Source organism: Panthera onca, chromosome A1 (assembly GCF_046562875.1).
Source record: "Panthera onca isolate mPanOnc1 chromosome A1, mPanOnc1 haplotype 2, whole genome shotgun sequence".
NCBI lineage: Eukaryota > Metazoa > Chordata > Mammalia > Carnivora > Felidae > Panthera > Panthera onca.
The window spans coordinates 99,481,376-99,503,489 of record NC_138339.1 but is presented as its reverse complement, the minus strand read 5'-3'; the positions used below and the strand labels follow the sequence as shown (position 1 = coordinate 99,503,489).

Below are 22,114 nucleotides of genomic sequence, written 5' to 3'. Positions count from 1 at the left end.
GCAAAGGCTACAGTTGCAGACTTCATAATGCCTAGGCTTCAAGACTCACATAATGTCACTCTTTCACATCTTTTTGATCAAAGCAAGTCTCAGTGCTAGTCACTTGGCATGAGACACTGGAGCCCACCCTTGGATAGGAGGAACTGTAAAATACTGTGGCTGTGATTTACATGTAGTCTACCTACCACAAACCTGAAAGTTAAAGGCAGTTGTATTATAAATTTTGTTTCAGCTCTACTACAGATCTAGCTTTCATATCAATTCCATTAGGTTTATTTATATTTAACATATTGATTTGTTTTTCTAGTGCTATCTGCATTTGCTGTTCCAGAATAGTGACCAAAGATTAGCATAGTTTGGAGTACTATCAAGATTTTTATTAAATGCCATTTGAAAACCATTAATGGCAAATTGATGTCATTCTGAAGTAATCCCTTTCATATGGTAGATTCTGTTTTGCATTCCTTTGAATTTTCACTTGAGATTTCAAAGATGTCACTTGTGATAAAATTTTTTTTGGAAATGGTACTGTGTGTGGTATCATCATCCACAAGATTTAAAAGTAATGTTCTCCTTCTGACTTTCATAATTTTGTCACCAAAAGTGTTTCACCAAAAAGGATATTCAAGCCTGAAAAAATAAAATGTAATTTTCAAAGTTCTTTTAAGCTTTATTCACTTATATTTTTGACATATAATTTGGCTGACAATATATTAGAACCTTTGACTTTTGTTGTAAATGAAAAATTTCCCAAACCCCAAGTATAGCAAATTTCAAATCTATACTAGTATACTATACTATTACTTTCTATACTATTACTTTCATGTAACATCTATTTGTACTATAACATTACTTTATAACTATTAGTTCCATGTAGCATCACCCACCATCATCCAAACTTTGCTGTATACTATATTAGGTATGCCTTAGAACCAGTAAAGTTTAGGGACCCCTGGTGGCTCAGTCGGTTAAGCGTCCAACTCTTGATTTTGGCTCAGGTCATGATTTCTTGGTTTGTGAGATCGAGCCCTGCGTCGAGCCCCACTTCGAGCTCTGCATCGGGCTCTGTGCCGACAGTGTGGAGCCTGCTTGGAATTCTCTCTGTCTCTCTCTCTCTCTCCTTGCCCCTCCCCTGCTCATGCACTCGCTCGTGTGTGTTATTTCTCCAAAAAAATAAACTTAAAACCATCTAGCCTCATGGCACTTAAAAAAAAAAAAAAAAAGAGCAAGTGAAGTTTAGTTATTGGAAATATAAGAGAACCTTTTTATTAGTCTTGTTTATTTCCTGGTATCATGTTATAAATATGGAGACAGCAGTGAGAGAGAGGGTCATGGTATAATACTATGATAGGATAAAGTCAAAGCTCAATTCTAAGCAGTGGCCTATAAAAGAAATGTCCTTGACTTGAAAATACACATCAATAATGTGTTTCTTATGAATGTATGGATCAAGTGTCCATTTAGGTTTGTATATTTTTTCCTATGTGGTCTGTTTTCTTTCAGTCTACCTCGAATTACTACGCAAGGAGGTTTGGTGTTCGTGCAGCTATGCCAGGATTTATTGCTAAAAGACTCTGCCCACAACTCACTATTGTGCCCCCAAACTTTGACAAATACCAAGCTGTGAGTAGAGAGGTAAGTCTGATGAACTCCTATTACAGACTTTGATTTCTTTTCACTTACAGAATCAAGTCCAGATGCCTTAGCACCTCATAATTTGGTCTTAGCTTATCCCTTTAAATCTTACCTCTCTATCACTTGTCCAGCTTATTTATTGAAAACCGAGCTGAGGGGAGCCTGGGTGGCTCAGTTGGTTAAGCATCTGACTTCAGCTCAGGTCATGATCTCGCAGTTGACGAGTTCAAGCCCCACATCGGGTTCTGTGCTGACAGCTCAGAGCCTGGAGCCTGCTTCACATTCTGTGTCTCCCTCTCTTTCTGCCCCTCCCCTGCTCATGCTCTGTCTCTCTCTGTCTCAAAAACAAAGAAACATTTAGAAAAATTAACAAAAAAAAAAAAAAAAAAGAAAACTGAACTGAGTATGCAGAGTACACCCTTCTATTTCCCAGATATTTGCTTTTCCATATATTTTTTTCTTCTGTTTAGAAGCTCTTATTTCCCCAGAAAACTTTGGATTGCCTTAATTTTAACCTACATTAACTTCAGCTGTTTTTTTCTTAATGTACAAAATATATCTTTCTAGAATCACCTTATATTTATAATTTATATAATCTACTCAAGTTATTAATTTCAAACTCTTTTGCGAATAAATTTTTTTATCAAATGTTTTTAAACAATAATAAAATTCCTGTATTTTGATTAACTGTTTTCCTTGCCTCATAGTCTAGTGAAGATGCTTATGAGCATTTAATGTCCAAGAGACTGATAATGGAAGAAAAAACGGAATAATCTTGATTTGAAAAGGGTCTTTGAAATATAAAGATTTAATTCAGTAAAATTGCCTAAACTGTCTTATAGGAAAAGCTGCTATTTTTCTCTATTTTTGATAACTGGACTATCATGCTAGTGCTAAAACTTAAGTCATAAATTAAAATTTTAGAATACTACATGAAACACTTTTAGCCTACTGTAGTACAATACAGTGTTAAAGACGACTGTCTGAATTGAAACCCTTAAGAAACTTTGAGCTAGCACTTATTACCATTTAGTCATGTGAAGAATCTTTAGATTTGCTCCTCTTATTTGTTTTCCACCTCATGTACTCTAGAAATGACTCCCACCGAAATTAAAAAGGTGCTCTACCCCAAATAAAAAAGCAAATTCTTTTTTTCATTCTTTCAAAAACAGTCTGTGGCAGCAAGTGCTTTTTGTCTCTCTCTGAAAAGGTGGTGGTGAAGGGGGAAGCACGTTCACAGGTGGTTACTGCTTATGTCTTTTACTGTATTCCTAATGTAAAAGGGTAGAAATGCTACCCGTAAATATTGTAGGCTTTCAGTAAGTTTGAAAATCCTTCAAAAACCTTGTAAGAAAGGATTTTTTTGTGTCCTACTTTATTTAACTCATTAAAACTTCAGATGATATGATGAGACCTAAATTATTTTTAGTTTCCTGCAGTCTTACATATATTGAAGAAATCTTTCAAATTTGAGCAGGATCTAGCTAGTTTTTTTGCAGATAACGAGTGAGTTCTTGTGTGTAAATGAACTACAGCACAAATTCCCTGACTATAAGGGTGTTAATATGTGTGGCTTGGTTTAAAAGTTTAAGGAAAAGCCATTTTTATTTTATCCAAAAGAATGGAACAGCTTTAACTGTTCTGGAAGGCAGAGTGCTTGAATTTTACTGGAACATGTCTATTTTTGTTCTTGAAGCAGTATCCTATGAAAAGGAAGTTAGTGAGTACTCCGTGTCTCTAGGGAGTACTTCTCATTCAGAATAATCATAGTTGGCTGCCAACTACAGACTTTCCAGAGTTTCATTTTCACTAGAAAGATTCCATTTGAGTACATTATAAAACTGGTTTCTTCTACAAGAACAAAGCTAATTAAGGTACTCTGAGTAAAGCATGGCCAAGTTTTATATCGCCATTTTCTAAAATTACCTTTGACACAGCTGTTCATAATTAAAATAAGCTAAAAAGCTTTCTTTTTATAAAACTTCAAAAAAGTTCTCATTATACAGCAGACAGATTTTAAATACTAGATGGAAGTATAACATAATTCAATAAATACTTTTTTCAAATATATGTATTATTTTGGCAACTACTTCCTCTAATTTCAGGTAATACTTCAGTGGTAAAATTCATAGTTTCACATAATAAAACTGTCTTATATAAAAGTCATTTCTGGAATCATACAGAAATTCTGATCTCTTCATTTCTTTTATCTCAAGATGCAGCTCCAGACTTTTCCTCATAATTTAATATAGTCACAGACTTTCACTGTAGAGTTGTCCTCTTTCCTGTTCCAAATCACGATAATTGAGCTTTATTTTCTGAATGGATACATGCATTAATATATGTTTTGAGTGGAGTTTTATGTACATATTATAATTAATTAAAATAGAACTACTTTCTAAAGCATCATAGTACCTTTATGTAAGATTATTCCTTTTTATTTTTTTAAAATGTTTAATTGTTTTGAGAGAGCACACACACTCAAGAGGGCAAGTGGGGGAGGGGGAGAGTCAGGGAGAAAGAAAAAATCCCAAGCAGTCTCTGGTTTGTCAGTGCAGAGCCCGACATGGGGCTTCATCTCATGAATCCTGAGGTCATGACCTGCGCCAAGGTCAAGAGTCAGATGCTTAACCTACTGAGCCACTCAGGTGCCCCAAGATTATTGCTTTCTAAAAGGAACAGAAACCATTGGGGCCCCTGGGTGGATCAGTGTCTGACTCTAGATCTTCCCTCAAGTTATGATCTCATGGTTCATGAGTTTGAGCCCTACATCGGGCTCTGTACTAACAGTATGGAGCCTGCTTAGGATTCTCTCTCTCTCCCTCTCTCTTTCTGCCCCTCTCACTCTCTCTTGTCTCTTTCAAAATAAATAAACTTAAAAAAAATTATAAAGAAATAAATAAAATGAACAAAAACCATCATAAAAGGTGAGAGGGAGCAGGGTCCTATTGTTACCACTTCTACTCTTGACCAGTTATTTAAAATTATGTTACTTAACTGTTCTTTCTGTGCCAGCAGAAGGATGTCTGAGATTTATTTGAGTCACTTGTTATATCTAGATAAAGATGGCTGAATAGAGATTGTATCAAATGAAGCTGTTTCATGGTCTTCTGCCTTCATGATCTATTTTAATGCAAAAGAGAATTTGAACAAACTTGCCCTAGCAATAAATTATTTATTCCCTAAATCTATGAGCTATTGATTGTAGGATTTTTGCTATATTTCAAAGTAAGAATATTAATGTTTCTTATCAGCTGTTCTATGACAGGTTTTGCTGTGGCAGCAGAATTTAAACCATTTTGTTCCTTTTGAAGGTTAAGGAAATACTTGCTGATTATGATCCCAATTTTATGGCCATGAGTCTTGATGAAGCCTACTTGAATATAACAAAGCACTTACAGGAAAGACAAAATTGGCCTGAGGACAAAAGGAAGTATTTCATCAAAACAGGGAACTCTCTAGAAAATGGTAAGCAATTAATTAGAATGATCAAACTAAAAAAGAAACAAAAAGCCCTTTGAATTAACCCAGTTAATGCATTAGCATGCATAGATGGTAGGACTAGTTAAACCTTTATTATGAAAAAATATTAAAAATGAAAAATCAGAAACTTAAAATGTACTAGTGGAATTTCTAAGTTAAATTTGTAGAATGTCACTTTTAAACCAAATGAGATTGTTAAATTTCTTGAGTTTAAGAGTGTGCACTAGTTTGCATTCCCACCAGCAGTACAAGAGGGTTCCCGTTTCTCCACATCCTTGCCACCATCTGTTGTTTCCTGAGTTGTTTATTTTATCCACTCTGACCGGTGTGAGGTGGTATCTCAGTATGGTTTTGATTTGTATTTCCCCTATGATGAGTGATGTTGAGCATCTTTTCATGTGTCTCTTGGCCATCTGGATGTCTTCTTTGGAAAGTGTCTATTTATGTCTTCTGCTCATTTCTTCACTGGATTATTTGTTTTTTGGGTATTGCGTTTGGTCAGTTCTTTATAGATTTTGGATACTAACCCTTTATTCGATATGTCATTTGCAAATATCTTTTCCCATTCTGTCGGTTGCCTTTTAGTTTTGTTGATTGTTTCCTAGGGTATTATGCTAAGTGAAATAAGTCAGAGAAAGACAGATATCATATGTTTTCACTCATATGTGGAACTTGAGAAACTTAACAGAAGACAATGGGGGAAGGGAAGGGAAAAAAAGTAGTTACAAACAGAGAGGAAGGGAGGCAAACCATAAGAGAGTCTTAAATACGGAGAACAAACTGAGGGTTAATGGGGGTTTGGGGGAAAGGGAAAAATGGGTGAGGGACATTGAGGAGGGCATTTGTTGGGATGATCACTGTGTGTTGTATGTAAGCAATGAATCATGGGAATCTACCCCAAAACCAAGAGCACATTGTATACACTGTATGTTAGCCAATTTGACAATAAATTATATATATAAAAACGAAAAAAAAGACTGTGCAGAATCCCTAAACAAAGTAATTTCATAGCAGTTCTTTTCTCAAGATCTAATTAAGAAAATGTTGGGTTGTATTGAATCTGAGGAGGTTGTCTTTTGTTGTAGTTGTTAACAGATAATAGAGTTTTTAAAAATTGACCTGAAACATATGAAAACATTGGGTGAGTTTTTTCCCTCTTGTTTTCCAAATTATCTATAATCTGGTTATACAGTGATTATGACTGTTTTCAGCCTTGCCAAAAGTCATGACTCCCAACTCTCTTCTTTGGTTTAGACCTTATTTTGATTCCTTTGTATACAATGAAATAGAAGTTTCATGACCCTAAGGGTTTTTTCAAGGTCTCTTTGTTGCCTATCCAGAACCCTGTCAAGGAACATGTAGATATTATGCATACTACTTTCAGCCCTCTGTCAGAGGTATGATTACTTCAGATATCTTAGCTGTCCTGGACCCCTGAGCAAAATTCACCTGGATGAAAAGGTAGAAACAGAGAGTTTGTTCACAACCCACAACTGTATTTCCTGTGCACAACTCATTGACTTCTTCTGGGCGGGGGGGGGGGGGGGGGACAGACAGTGGTAGCGAAACCTGTTGTAACTTTCCATGAGTCAACAATGGTGGATCTTTGATGGCATAAAAATGGTGGGTTTTCTTCAGTGACATAAAATTCTCTCATATTGTTTACAGGTCACATCTTTAGAGCAAGTTTAATGGGGACATCAGATCACACCTTCACCATCTTATTTAGAACTCTAAGGAATAGGTCTCTCTCTTTAATACAAACATTAAACGATAAGCATGATTCCTGGACACAGAGGCTTTGAGCAAAAGATTTTCTGTAGTATAACTTTATTGTTTGGGGGAAGCAGCACAAACCTGATGTCATGTTTGCTTTATATCTTAATTTATTTCCTTACTTTTCACAAGAGAAGGTGGGGGCACCATTCAAAGGTTGTATCAGAGCATCTCCATGAGGGTCTCCTATAACAATTATTTTCACAATATATTTTAAAAAATTACATTGAGACTAAGGTAAATGTTTTCATTCTCTACTACCGTTCTTTTCATTTATTATACTACATTCAAACTCACTTTGAGCGTGTGAATTTTTAATATAGTTATTTATGTACTTTTTTGTATTTTACATTTTTAAGCTATTTAAATAGTTTTAGCTTTTTTCCCTCATATATAAATCCCTGTGCGCTGGACTTTTCAGCATACCTGATTTCACATTATGCCATGGGAAGTGGTCAGTAGTAAGTTGGAGCCATGGCAGGTGACTGATACATCTTCCTCTGAAGTCTAAGACATTTTTCTGCTGTTTGCCTCTTTTCTGAAAGGTGCAGTCTTTGGAAAAGTATTGCTAACTACTTTGTCTATGTGCAAATAAAATAATTAATATTTTAAAAAATATTTATTTATTTTGAGAGAGAGACTGCATGCATGGATGTGTGCACAAGTGCAGGGTGGGGGGACAGACAGAGAGGGGGAAACAGAGAATCCCAAGTAGGCTCCATGCTGTCAGTGCAGAGCTCAACACGGAGCTTGATCTTAAGAACCCTAACATCATGACCTGAGCCGAAATCAAGAGTGGGATGCTTAACCGACTGAGCCACCTAGGTGCCTCAATAATTATTATTTTATGTTTATTCTGCCATATAAATCTGGATGGTGAACGTGAGGCAATACAAGAAACTGAAATACCATATACTTTTAGCACTTGCCATCCAGATGGGATGCTTTCATCCTAGTGTTTCAGATTATAAGAAATCTTAGTTTTGTATTCAGATCACTTCAGTTATGGGATTATAAAGATTTTTTTTCAAAAAGCTAATAAGAAACTACTGTAGCAGTAGTTGTAGAGGCAGGCCTAATAGAGAACTAGACAGATGGAATAATAGGAGACTGCAACATTCAGCAGCTGTTCTAACAATGAACCTAAAGGCAGTATGATTTGCTTCCTATTACGGTGTTCTATCAGTGACCCACCTAAGAGTACTGTGATGGACTCATGAGGTACAAAACATGGCATAAGGAACTCTGTATAAGGGGCTTATGAACTGGTTTGCCGTTTTTCTGCAGCTCTCTTTACCTTGACTTTTACGCATACAGATGGGGAAAAGCGGACCTTTCAACTTTGCCACAGTCATAATGCCTTATGAAATGTTTAACATTTTATTTATTTATTTATTTATTTACTTATTTTAAAGTTTTTTTTTTAAGTTAATTTACCCACTTGGAGAGAGAGAGAGAGAGGAACGGGGAAAGAGAGAGAGAGAGAGAGAGAGAGAGAGAGAGAGAGAGAGAGAGCCCCAAGCAGGGTCTGCGCTGTTAGTTTAGAGCCCAATGTGGGGCTTGAACTCATGAACTGTGAAATCATGACCTGAGCCAAAGTCAGATGCTTAACTTACTGAGCCATCCAGGTGTGCCTGAAATGTTCATCATTTTAAAAATAGAATTTGGAAAATGAAAGCAGCTGAGGCACATAAATAACTGCTAATGTTAAGTTTATAAATAAGACTTATTTTGTATATGGCCTAGGAATTCAGATTTCCTAGGAATTCAGATTTAGAAAACATCTTTCTGTAACTTAATTCAAATTAGATGCTTTAAAATTTGAAACTAATCTGGTGGTTTGTCATACTATTTGTATTATCTTTAAAAAACCTTCCTTAAAAGTCCTAGTTGTTCGTTTTTTAAGTAATATGCATTTATATGTGTCTTGAAACCAGAAATTTAATTTTTGCTTCTGCATTTATCTTAATATAGAAAACATTTATATGTAATAAAATTATGAAGAGATCAGAAATTTCTGTTGTTAATCTTAATTTTTATAAATACATTTAAACTGCATTTCTTTTCCATTAAGCCCTGAAAGTAGTCTTTAATGGATTTAATGGATTTAATGAGGACATTTTTGATATTGGCATAAATTTGAGTATATTTTACAGTCCAATTGTGAAAAATGCAACTAAAATGAGGCAATAACTAGATTACTATTTTTATTTTACTTTCAAGGTTATAGCCTACTGGTAATAATAAAGGCTTCTTTCCCTTAAACTTGGACCAGAGTTAATCTGATCAGACCTTAATAATTTGTATATTTAAAGAAGCGTAACTTCCAACAGTAATTACTATTTATTTCAAGTGTGCCCTTAGTAAAAGTGGTACTTTATAAGTAAGCAAGTCAAAATTAAAATCAGCATTTGAAAGAAGGAAATTGAGAGTATTTAATGTCTGAAAAGTTTCTTCCGTGAAGAAAATGGAAGGTTTTTTTCTCTCTAAAAAAACTTTATTTCTCAGCATAATTATTCTTGATTGCTAATGCATTTTTCCTCAATCCTAAATTCTAATTTAATGAGTAAGGGAAAAAAAGCTTTTAAAAAAAAAAAAAAAGAAGTAATGTGACTAGGCCCATTTCTAGATTTTAGTTAATTTATGTATGGTACACAAATTAGTGAGTTTTACATAGGATGTTTCTTCTTAAAGTGTATATCATGGAAATAGATAATATTCCTTTTAAGAAAAACTTAGAATCAGTATTTTCTTTGTTAAACAGTTACAAAATATAAATAACATTTGTCATCTTGGTTCTTAGAAACAAAACTAAAAAAAAAAAAAGAGAAACAAAACTAAACTAGATTTGCTTTGTCTTTAAAAAGAATGTAGGGAAACCTAATTTATGAAGTATGTACTTTTGTATTTATGAAGATAATTACTGTTCCTGTTTATAATTTAGATAAACCCGGAGAAGAAGTGAATAAAGTGAGTGAGCAGGAGCGATCCATCCCTCCACTACTCTTTAATGACATTCCTCCTGATTTGCACCCCCAAGGAAATCCTTTCCAAGCAAACTCTGAAGATCAAAATAATCCTCAAATACTCCAAAATGCGATTGTTTTTGGAACATCAGCCGAGGAAGCCGTAAAGGAAATTCGTTTCAGAATTGAGCAAAAAACAACATTGACAGCCAGTGCAGGTACTTAAAAGGGATTTGATGACTACCCCATAGTTAAAAATTTCAGACTGGCTAATATAAGTGTAATATTAGTAGTTTCTGGTTATGAAGTATATAGTGACATTTTACTTACCCTTTATGATTTCAGTTTCTAATGACTTTACCTATTCAGAATACTGTGAACCTACAGGTAAATTGGAATTCAGCAGAAAGGCCCATGAGCCCAAAGAAAAAACTTTCATAAATCTAATGTAGCTATCCTTTTTTTAAGCATTCAATATTTTAATTGGTTTAGCTTTATTGGTTTTCCCTTTGAAGACTTCAGCCCTGTCCAGGATTACAGTTCAGGAAAGACCCCAGCTGACCACAAAGTAGAAGATAGAAAAAACCCCAACTAGCTACATAGCAATCTAGGGCCAGCTAGTGAAGGGAAAAAGAGCTTCACAACTGTCAGTAACCCATGAGGGTATCATTGTGTCTTAACATTATCTTATAAAAGCCATATTATGATTACATTAATCTTTCCTTTCTATGCCAAAGTGTGAGAATAAGTAACAAATTTTAGTAGGATGTGTATAAAAATAGAAATGAATCACTTAATGACTCTATTTGAGTATTTTAAGTTATCTTACTCATTGAGACTCCTAGAGATTTTAAAACACCTTCCTGAAAAGTATTAATTTGCTTTGTGTATAACATGAAAAGAATGCATGTATTTTATTATCATTGTTTTAAGTATAATGCAACCTAGAATATTTGATATTTTTAAATTTATTTTTTATTTTATTTCTTACAGCATTTACTTATTTTTAAGAGACAGAGAGAAACAGAGCATAAGCAGGGGAGGGGCAGAGAGAGAGGGAGACACAGAATCCGAAGCTTGTTCCAGGCTCTGAATTGTCAGCATAAAGCCTAACGTGAGGCTCAAACCCACAAACTGCAAGATCATGACCTGAGCCAAAGTTGTATGCTTGACTGACTGAGCCACCCAGGCGCCCTGATTTTTTTTATGTGGATAATCTATACAGAAGACCTTTTCAAAGAGTGAACATCCATCCTAAGTTATATTCTGGATCTTTTCTGTAAGTCAGCCCTGTATTGCTACTAAAAATAGTACATAAACTAATAATATTACTTAAAGTCATAAATTACTCGTAGACTTTAAAATACCATGGAGAGAGGGGTGCCTGGGTGGTTCAGTCAGTTAAGCATCTGACCCCGGCTCAGGTCATGATCTCACAGTTAGTGAGTTTGAACTGTGCTGACAGCTCAGAGTATGGAGCCTGATTTAGATTCTGTGTGTCCCTCGCTCTCTGCCCCTCCCCCGCTCATGCTGTGTCACTCTGTCTCTCCCAAAAGTATAAATAAACATTAAAAATTTTTAAAAATAAAATAAGATACCATGGAGAGATTAAATGTTCCTTATTTTTGCTGTCACAGTAACTACTACATTTCCTTTTCCTAAAATCATATCGAGCCCTGAGGAGATAGGAAGTTATCAAATGTTATTTTTAAAGTACCATTCCACATCATTTCAGATGTTTTGTACTCACCATTTTTTTTCAGTATTGTCATCATATATTTTAAAATCATATATGTCAACTTCTTTGAGTCATCAGGGTGTTCTTCTTTTAAGGCATTGCCCCAAATACAATGTTAGCAAAAGTATGCAGTGATAAGAATAAACCAAATGGACAATACCAAATTCTCCCCAATAGAGAAGCTGTGATGGATTTCATCAAGGACTTACCCATTAGAAAGGTGAGATTTTATATAGAATTTATATAAATTTTATTTATATAAATAAACATATATGTATTCATATAAATATACTCGGAAGAGACACTATTTAGGATGGTAATAATCATTCTTTGCTGAAAAGTTCTAGAGGTATAGGTAACAAGCAAGAAGTAAAATGGATGATTGAGTTTGGGCTTGAAGAAATCTTTGTATGAAACCCTAAACTGAGGTTTAAGAAGCTTGTTTGCTGAAAATTTTTAAGAAAGTAATAGATGAAAGATTTTTAAGTGTACTGCTACTAAGAAGAACAGAAATAAAAAGAATACTTGGAAGAGTCCTTTCAGCTATAACTTAATATACTATTTTAGTTCTAAAGTCTAGGTGCCACCAGATCAATAGGTATGAGACTTCAGAGATTTAGAAATTTGTTTTGACCAAAAAAAATATTATCTTTAAAATGGTAAAATGATCCCTCAGGGTAAGAGAAAGGGTGTGTTTTACTATTTTTTACAGCTTGTAGATTTTTCTGCATATATATGCTTTTTTAAAAAACAATAATTACACTAGACACTATTTGATGTTCTGGGGGCTTAATTTTCTTGCTCAACATAATGTATAGGAGTAGATTTAAATAAAAATCTCTCAATGCTCAGAACAAAGGCTGTAATCGAAGAATATAATGTACTACACTTGATCTTAGCCAAAAGGCTAAGAAGCAGTTCAAAGAATATAATGTATGATCACTGAATAGTTTAGAATATATAACATGTAACTATAAAGCAGCATTTTCCAGTGTGGTTTTCAAGGTATGAGTAGATGTTCCATTAAAAAAAAAGTTCTGGGGTCAGAGAACTTTGGAACATAACAGCTTTAGTGGGTCACAACAGATAATAGTATACTAAAGATTCATAAGTTTTGCTGTTTTTTTTTAATTTGTTTATTCCATTTTCTAAGTTTCTATAATAGAATTCTTTTCTTAATACTTTTTCAAATTACCTGAAATTTAAAAATTTTAATTCCTTATAGCACTTGTTTAGATGTGCCCAAAAATAATTAAAGCAGTTTTCTTGCATGACTTGTGAAGATAGTTACATTATTCGTACCTTTTATTGGTTATAAAAGGTATAATGAGGTTAAATATCTGTTCTTGCCTTAATGTAAAACTTTATTAATGATAAATATTGACTCTTTTCTAGGTGTCTGGGATAGGAAAAGTTACAGAGAAAATGTTAAAGGCCCTTGGAATTATTACTTGTACAGAACTCTACCAACAGAGGGCATTACTTTCTCTTCTTTTCTCTGAAACATCTTGGCATCATTTCCTTCATATTTCCCTGGGTCTAGGTTCAACACTCCTGGCAAGGTATCTATGTGTATAGTCATTTTGTTTTTTCTTTATCATTTGCTGAAATAGCAATATTAACCATTGACATGGAGGCTCTAAGGATAATATGTTTAAAAATTTTTTTAGGCTAGTTCATTCCAGAATATAATTTTTGAATTAAAGTCAAAAGATTGGAGGTGGGAGGAAAGGAAAAGAGGAACAAAGAATCACTTTTTGGCTGTTGGCCACAGCAATTGGGTAGATAGACAAGAGGCATGATGAGTTCTTTCTTTTCTGTACCTGTCTTATTTTTCATTTAGAACATAACGACAATGGTGTTGTGATTGCTGAGGAAGGAAAGTGGCTCATATTCCAGAATTTACCCCTTAAGCAAAGAGATTTAATCTCTTTGATTTAATCTCTTTAATTCTTTGAAAGGCTTTCTGAACTAACAACTATATTTCTTTTCTTTTCCAGATTTGTAAATAATTGACAGATTCATTCAGTACTGACTAATTACGTTGTTAGGTACTGTTCTAGGCACTGGGAAGAATACTAGGAAACAAGACAAACTCCTGCCTTCATGAAGTTTACATAATAGTGTGGGAAACAGGAAGTAACCAAATAAACAAATGAAGAAAGTAAGGCAGAGTAAGGGACGGGAAAATGACTTGGGCCTTAAGAGTAGGGGGTTGCAGCCATGATCCAGAGGCATGATCCATAATCTAATTGAAGTTCTATTGAGTAGTAAAAATGAGTAGTAAGTATAGGAGAGCAAAGTTAATATACATGGCCAAAAACTAGGTAATTGATATTTAATTACATGTATAACTGCAAATGATTATGTCCCCCCCAGAGGCCGGGACCTGAAGTGGCCAGCCATACAAAGATGTAGGAGAAAAGGAAACAGCTAGAGGAGAGGCCCTAGGATTTTTCCCTGCCACTCTTTGATCTCAGTCTTAAAAAGAAGTATCTTAGAGCTAAAGCATACACGGTTGGGAGTGGGTGAAAAGAAGGAATTTTAAAAAAGAATGGGAATTAACAATGGGCACTATTTTTATAATTTTGTTATCATCCTGTCAGCCTGCCCTCAAAATAACTCCTTGGTATTCTGATTCTTAAACTAAAGGAAAGCAGGAAGATTACTGAGGAGACATATGAAAGAAGTTTGATAAAATAATTAAACCTGCTAAATCTTGTAGACATTGCAGGTTGTGCAGTATCTCCATGTTCCTCATTCTTAAGCTCATAGTGAGCTGACTTTGATCTTAAGTGGATATAATGAAAGATCAGAGAAGGAAATCACATTACTATGCATAGTCTAATATTTGAAGGTAATGGGAAATAAGACTTTCTTCTTTAATCTAAGAATTATCCTCTTTTTATTTCCATAGTGCTTGAAAATAATATGGTTCTTGATATAACATAGCATATATTAAACTGTGGTATTTAAAGATGTAGGTAATGCTGAAGTGAAACGCATAGGTAATTTATAATATATCAAACCTCCCTTCTCTTCTATGTACATTCTCTATTCCCCTATCCTGCTTTATTTTTTAATCTGTAGTTATTCTCAACTGCTAACATATTCCATATTTACTTCTGTATTTGTTTACTTGTCTCCCTCCACTAAGATATGTTTCTTAAGGATAGGAACTTGCTCTGTTTTGGTCATAACTATATGCCCAATGCCTAGAACAGTGCCTTATTCCTAATAGGTTCATTCAGTATGTGAAAAACGAATAATCTACATATCATTTCAGCTTTTTGGTTTCAATTACTCCTATCAGGACAGCTAGAATCCAACCAAACTAGATGGATTAGATTCCCAATCATCCTACTACTGTGTCCAAATTCTAACTGAAGTTTATATATAGTAAAAATGAGTAATAAGTAACTATAAGAGAGTGAAGTTAATATACATGGCCAAAAACTAGGTAATTGATATTTAATTACATATATTGTATAACTGCAAATGATTATGCTTCTTACTCCTATTGGTTTCTGTAAGTCATGGTTTTGATATTCAGGCTTTTAACAGAAGCAATTTATAATATCAACCTATTTTCATATTTATTCTCTTTGATAGAGATAGACTGGATCCTTTACACACATAATCATATTAGCATCTTATCTATATTCTTTGTTGATAGTTTTATTTTGAGATTTAAAAAACTCAGTTTCTCACGGTGTATAAATTTTAACAAAAAACATTACTGAGATTTTTAAATGGTAATTGATATATTAAATCCTCTTAGTTGACTAAATGGAACTGAGCCTTCTTTGAGAATGCAAAGAAAACTTTTTTTCTTTTTTTTCATTTCAAGGGATGGAGATAGGAAAAGCATGAGCGTTGAGAGGTAATGTTTTGTTATTATTAATTGTTCATAATTCATGTTCTTTTTAACTGATTTTTAATTTTTAGTAAAATATCACTGAAACAGAAAAATCTGTTTGCAAACCAAATGACATTTTTCAGTAATTGACACTACTAAAGTAAATATCCCAGTACAGTGCTTTATTACCTTTGCTTGCCATTCTCTCAGTGGGAAAAAATTTAACTGCAGTTAATTTTTTTAGTGTTAGTTTTGCTTCTCTTCAGTGAAAACCAAGCATTTTAGGATTCTAAATCTTAATTTTTAGCCTTGTTGATAAGAAAAATTATACTGGGTAGTTATTTGGGAGATTTAAGAAGGCACCATGGAAATTACTCCTGAAACTTTCCAAATATTGGTGAATGTACATAAGCATCAAATAGTAAGCTTGATGAAAGAGAGCTTAGAGGGGACCTAGTTCAAGTGGTTTGTAATCTTGTCTGGCAGTCAAATGAAATCCTGAGGGGAGTTTATTGTTTTGGGAAATATGTCATTGAAAAGCCCCTCAATTATCTCTCCTCCAAACACCAGCGTTCCACTGAAATGTTTAAGAACCACTGGTCTAGTACAAGGTTGTGTTCATTTTTCACATATATTATATTTAAGTTCACTTATTTATTTTTAGTAATCTCTATACCCAATGTGGAGCTCAAATTCATGATCCCAACATCAAGAGTCCCACACTCTTCCAACTGAGCCAGCTGGGCACCCCTCACATATACTATTTTTTATCAGAAAAGCTGAATGACTTTTACAAGACAACATATTCAATAAATGAGTTTGATAAAAATTTCTGTTTTAGGCTGTGATTTACATAAAAGCAATCAAAGGAAAAGAAGTGGGGGGGGGGGCGCATCCAAAATTGAGATAGTACTGTCCTATTTAATGAATTTTTTCTTCCATTTTCTCTTTTGTTATTGAGAATATTACTTACTACCCAAGAATATTAATATTAGCTAATATTAACATTTGTTAGGAAAGGGCCAGCAGAATGGGAAAGGATATTTGCAAATGACATATCCAATAAAGGGTTAGTATACAAAATATATAAAGAACTTACAAAATTCAACACCCAAAAAATTAATAATCCTGTTAAAAATGGAAAGAACACATGGACAGACATTTTTCCAAAGAGGAAATCCAGATGGCCAACAGACACATGAAAAGATGCTCAACATCACTCATCATCAGGGAAATACAAATCAAAATTACAATGAGATATTACCTCACACTACCTCTGTCAGAAAGGCTAAAGTCAGCAACACAAGAAACAACACATGTTGGCAAGGATTTGGAGAAAGGGGAACTTTGTTATACTGTTGGTAGGAATGCAAATTGATGCAGTTTGGAAGTGGAAACAGTATGGAAGTTCCTCATACTGTTGGAAGCAATCCAGCAATTGCACTACTGGGTATTTAACCAAAGAATACAAAAATACTAATTCAGAGGGATACATGCACCCTGATGTTCATAGTAGTATTATCTGTAGTAGACAATTTATGGAAAGATCCATCAACAGATGAATGGATAAAGAAGATGTGGTATATATACACAATGGAATATTATGCAGCCACAAAAAAAAGAATGAAATCTTGCTATTTGCAACAACATGGATGGAGCTAGAGAGTATAATCCTAAGCAAAATTAAGCCAGTCACAGAAAGAAAGACAAATACCATATGATTTCACTCATATGTGGAATTTAAGAAACAAAAACAAGCATAGGGGGAAAAGGGGCAACCAAGAAACACTTTAAATTTTTTTTAAAAATTTTTATTCAGTTTTGAGACACAGAGCATGAGCGGTGGAGGGGTGGAGAGAGAGGGAGACACAGAATCAGAAGCAGGCGGCTGTTAGCACAGAGCCTGATGTGGGGCTCAAACACACAAACAATGAGATCATGACCTGAACCCAAGTAGATCGCTTAACTGACTGAGCCACCCAGGTGCCCCTGAATACTCTTAACTATAGAGAACAAACTGAAGTTACCAGAAGGGAGGTGGGTGTGTGTATGGGTGAAATAGGTGATGGGAATTAAGGAGTTCACATGTTGTGATGAACATCAGATGTATGGAAGTGTTGAATCACTGTATTTTACACTTGAAACTAATATTAAACTGTTTGCTAACTAACTGGCATTTAAATAAAAACTTAAAAAAAAAAAAAAAAAAAAAAAGAAAGAAGCTACATAGTCGGGGAGGTGAGGTGGGAGAAAGGGCCAGCAAGCCAATAGGAAAAAATGAAGAAAGAGCTACTCAACAGAGAAGCAGTACAGATGCCTGTTAAAACATTGGAAATATTCCCAATCTTTATAGTTTAAGAAATACAGATTGAAGGTTCTCTGAGAAAGCCTTTTCACCAATGGGTTGGCAAAGATACCCTATTGATAAGACTGTGGGAGTAAAATAGCTATAAACTCTGGAGGGAGTGTACTGGTTTCTTACTGGTCCTATAACAAATGACCACAGATCTAGTGGCTTAAAAGAACACAAATTTATTCTCTTACAGTTCTGAAGGTCAGGAGTCCTAAAATTAAGGTATTAGCAGGGTTGCATGCTTTCTAAAGATCCAGGGGAGGATCCATTTCCTTGCCAAAAGCTTCTAGAGGCTGCTTGCATTCTTTGACTCATCATCTTCAGACCTAGCATCTCATCTTTATCCGACTCACCCTCCTGCTTTCTTCTTAAGGGAACCCTTGAGATTACATTGGACCCACCTGGACCATTTAGGATACTCTCCCTATATTAACTTAATCATATCTGCAATGTACCCTTTATCATGTAATGTACTGGGTTCCAAGAGATTAGGATTTGGACATCTTTGGGGACTATTATTTTGCCTACCCCAGGGGTGAAGCATTTTGGCAATGGCTCTTAAAATCACAGATACACATGTACTTTGATCCCATAGTTCTTTTTCTAGGAATTCATTTTACACATGTAATCACATGTCATTTTACATGTATACAAGATTATTCATTATGTTTTTTTGTGATAGTAAAAGATAGAAAGTAACTTAAATATCTAGAGAATTGGTTCAATGATCTTACATCTTTAAATTAAAATATTAGGCTGCCATGTACAAATGAGGGAATTATTTATTCATAAGGAAATCTCAACCAGGATGAATTGAAAAGATGCTGAACAGTGTGTCTAATATTCTACAGTTTATATAAAAAATTAAGAGAAAATGTTTATTTGTTTGCTTATACATAAAATATTCTGGAGAAATTTAAATGATTGGGAAGCTGGAAATATTGGTTGGAGGAGAACTGGGTATTCTTTACTGAATAGTCCTCTGCTCAGGATTTTTAACTCATTACCCTGGTCTCTTTTTAGCATCTTCCTCTTTTATGTTAAGATGATCCCTTGCCTACTTTCAATACTTGGGTGCAGATGAATTCAAATTTCTACATTTAATATCACCAGCCCTCCATTTCCAGTTGTCTGTTAGACTAACTCTACCTAGGTGCCAGGAACAACCCCCTTAAGTCTACTTGAAAATACTTCTATTCCAAAAAGTAGATGAACAGTAATTGGAATAATGTTCTCATATATACTTTCTTAAGATAACCCTCTGTAGCAGTCTATGTACATGTATATAATAATGTGTTATAAGTTCTGAGGGCATTATCATAATCTGTTAGTGACTGTAATCAACTTTTTAAAAATCCCAGTATATGTAGTTAATATGTTATATTAGCTTCAGGTGTACAGTGTAGTAATTCAACAGTTCCATATATTGTTGAGTGCTCATCAAGATAAGTACTCTTAATCCCGTTCACCTATTTCATCCATCCCCCTAACCACCTCCCCTCTGGTAACCATCTGTTTGTTCTCTAGAGTTACAAGTCTGGTTTTTTGTTTGTTTGTTTGTCTCTTTTTTTCTCCTCTGTTTGTTTTGCTTCTTAAATTCCATATATGAGTGAAATCATATGGTATTTGTCTTTCTCTGCCTGGCTTATTTGCTTAGCATTATATGCTCTAGATCCATTTGCATCATTGCAAATGGCAAGATTTCATTCTTTTTTATGGCTCAGTAATGTTCCATTGCTGTGTGTGTGTGTGTGTGTGTGTGTGTGTGTGTGTGTATACATATATATATGTGTACACATGCATACATATATACCACATCTTCTTTATCCATTCATCTATCAATGGACAGTTGGGTTGCTCCCATGATTTGGCTATTATAAATAATGCTGCAGTAAACGTAAGCGTGCACATGTCCCTTCAAATTAGTGTTTTCAAATTCTTTGGGTAAATACCCAGTAGTGTGATTACTAGATTATAGGTAGTTCTATTTAAAAATTTTTGAGGAACCTCCATACTGTTTCCACAGTGGCTGTACCAGTTTGCATTCCCACCAACAGTGCAAGAGGGTTCCCCTTTTTCCACACCCTTGCTAACATTTGTTGTTTCTTGAGTTTTTTATTTTAGCCATTCTGACAGGTATGAGGTTATATCTCATTTATTTATTTATTTATTTTTAATGTTTTATTTATTTTTGAGACAGAGAGACAGAGCATTAACAGGGAAGGGGCAGAGAGAGAGGGAGACACAGAATCCGAAGCAGGCTCCAGGGCTCTGAATTGTCAGCACAGAGTCCGATGCGGGGCTCAAACTCATAGACTGTGAGATCATGACCTGAGTCGAATTGGATGACCAACCGAATGAGCCACCCAGGCACCCCTAGGTTATATCTCATTTAGTTTTGATTTGTATTTCCCTGACAATGAATGATGTTGAGCATCTTTTCATGTGTCTCTGTTGGCCATCTGGATGCCTTCTTTGGAGAAATGTGGCTTCTGCCCATTTTTTAATTGTATTATTTGGGGGGGTGGTATTTAGTTGTATCAGTTCTTGATATGTTTTGGGTACTAACCCTTTATCAGATATGTCATTTTGCAAATATCTTCTCCTATTCAGTAGGTTGTCTTTTGTTTTTGTTGGTTGTTTCCTTTGCTGTGCATAGGCTTTTTATTTTGATGTTGTCCCAATAGTTTATTTTTGCTTTTGTTTCCCTTGCCTCAGGAGACGTATCTAGAAAGATATTGTTATGGCCAATGACAGAGAAATTACTGCTTGTTCTCTATCTCTATTCTAGGATTTTTACGGTTTCAGGTCTCACATTTAGGTCCTTAATCCATTTTGAGTTTATTTTTGTGTATGCTGTGACAAAGTGGTCCAGTTTCATTCTTTTGCATGTAGCTGTCCAGTTTTCTCAACATAATTTCTTAAAGAGACTGTCTTTTTCCCATTGCATAGTCTTGCCTCCTTTGTCGAGTTTATTTCTGGGATTTCTATTTTGTTCCATTCATCTATGTGTCTGTTTTTGTTCCAGTACCATACTGTTTTGATTACTACAGCTTTGTAGTATAACTTGAAATCTGGAATTGTGTTATCTCCAGCTTTGCTTTGCTTTTTGAAGATTGCTGTGGCTGTTCAGGGTCTTTTGGGGCTCCATACAAATTTTAGGATTGTTCTAGTTCTGTGAAAAATGCTGTTGGTATTTTGACAGAGATCACATTTAATCTATGATTGCTTTGGGTAGTATAGACATTTTAACAATATTTGTTCTTCCCATCCATGCACATGGAATGTCTTTCCATTTCTTTGTGTTGTCTTCAATTTCTTTTACCAGTGTTTTATAGTTTTCAGAGTACAGGTCTTTCACCTCTTTGATTTAGTTTATTCTTAGGTATTTATTATTTTCAGTACATTGTAAATGGGATTGTTTTCTTAATTCCTTTTTCCATAGCTTCATAATTAGTGTATAGAAATGCAGTGGATTTATGTACATTGATTTTGTATCCTGCAACCTTACTGAATTCATTATTAGTTCTAGTAGCTCTTTAGTGGAATCTTTCAAGGTTTTTATATATAGTATCATGTCTTCTACAAATAGTGAAAAGATTTACTTCTTTTTTTTTTTTATTTTCTTTATTTTTTTTATTTTTTATTTTATTTTTTTTTAAATTTTTTTTTTCAACGTTTTTTATTTATTTTTGGGACAGAGAGAGACAGACAGAGCATGAACGGGGGAGGGGCAGAGAGAGGGAGACACAGAATCGGAAACAGGCTCCAGGCTCTGAGCCATCAGCCCAGAGCCCGACGCGGGGCTCGAACTCACGGACCGCGAGATCGTGACCTGGCTGAAGTCGGACGCTTAACCGACTGCGCCACCCAGGCGCCCCTGAAAAGATTTACTTCTTACCAATTTGGATGCCTTTTATTTCTTTTTGTTGTCTGATAGCTGTGGCTAGGACTTCTAGTATTTTGGTGAATAAAAGTGGTAAAAGTGGACATCCTTGTATTGTACCTGACCTCAGAGGAAAGGCTCTCAGTTCTTCCCCATTGAATATGATGTTAGCTATGGGTTTTTCATATAAGGCATTTTTATGTTGAGATATGTTTCCTCTAAACATACTTAACATTTTTTTAATGTTTAATTTATTTTTGAGAGGGAAAGAGACAGAGAGCAAATGGGGGAGGGGCAGGCAGACACACACACACACACACACACACACACACACACACACACACACAGAATCAGAAGCAGGCTCCAGGCTCTGAGCTGTCAGCACAGAGCCCAACGCAGGGCTTGATCCCACGAACTG

At 34.8% G+C, this 22,114-nt stretch overlaps 1 protein-coding gene across 5 annotated transcripts in view; it reads left to right on the top strand.

Annotated features, from left to right (window-relative positions):
- The window catches only part of POLK (DNA polymerase kappa), a 73,336-nt gene that overhangs the window by 43,046 nt on the left and 8,176 nt on the right, over window positions 1–22,114 (top strand). For 4 of the 5 annotated variants that reach the window (XM_060637780.2, XM_060637776.2, XM_060637778.3 and 1 more), the window contains 6 exons: window positions 1,504–1,635; window positions 4,950–5,103; window positions 9,839–10,078; window positions 11,694–11,818; window positions 12,994–13,160; window positions 15,449–15,481. In XM_060637780.2, coding sequence (XP_060493763.1) covers window positions 1,504–1,635; window positions 4,950–5,103; window positions 9,839–10,078; window positions 11,694–11,818; window positions 12,994–13,160; window positions 15,449–15,481 — 851 coding nt within the window. The remainder of the gene's footprint in view (window positions 1–1,503; window positions 1,636–4,949; window positions 5,104–9,838; window positions 10,079–11,693; window positions 11,819–12,993; window positions 13,161–15,448; window positions 15,482–22,114) is intronic. The other variant, XM_060637779.2, reaches the window with a different exon arrangement.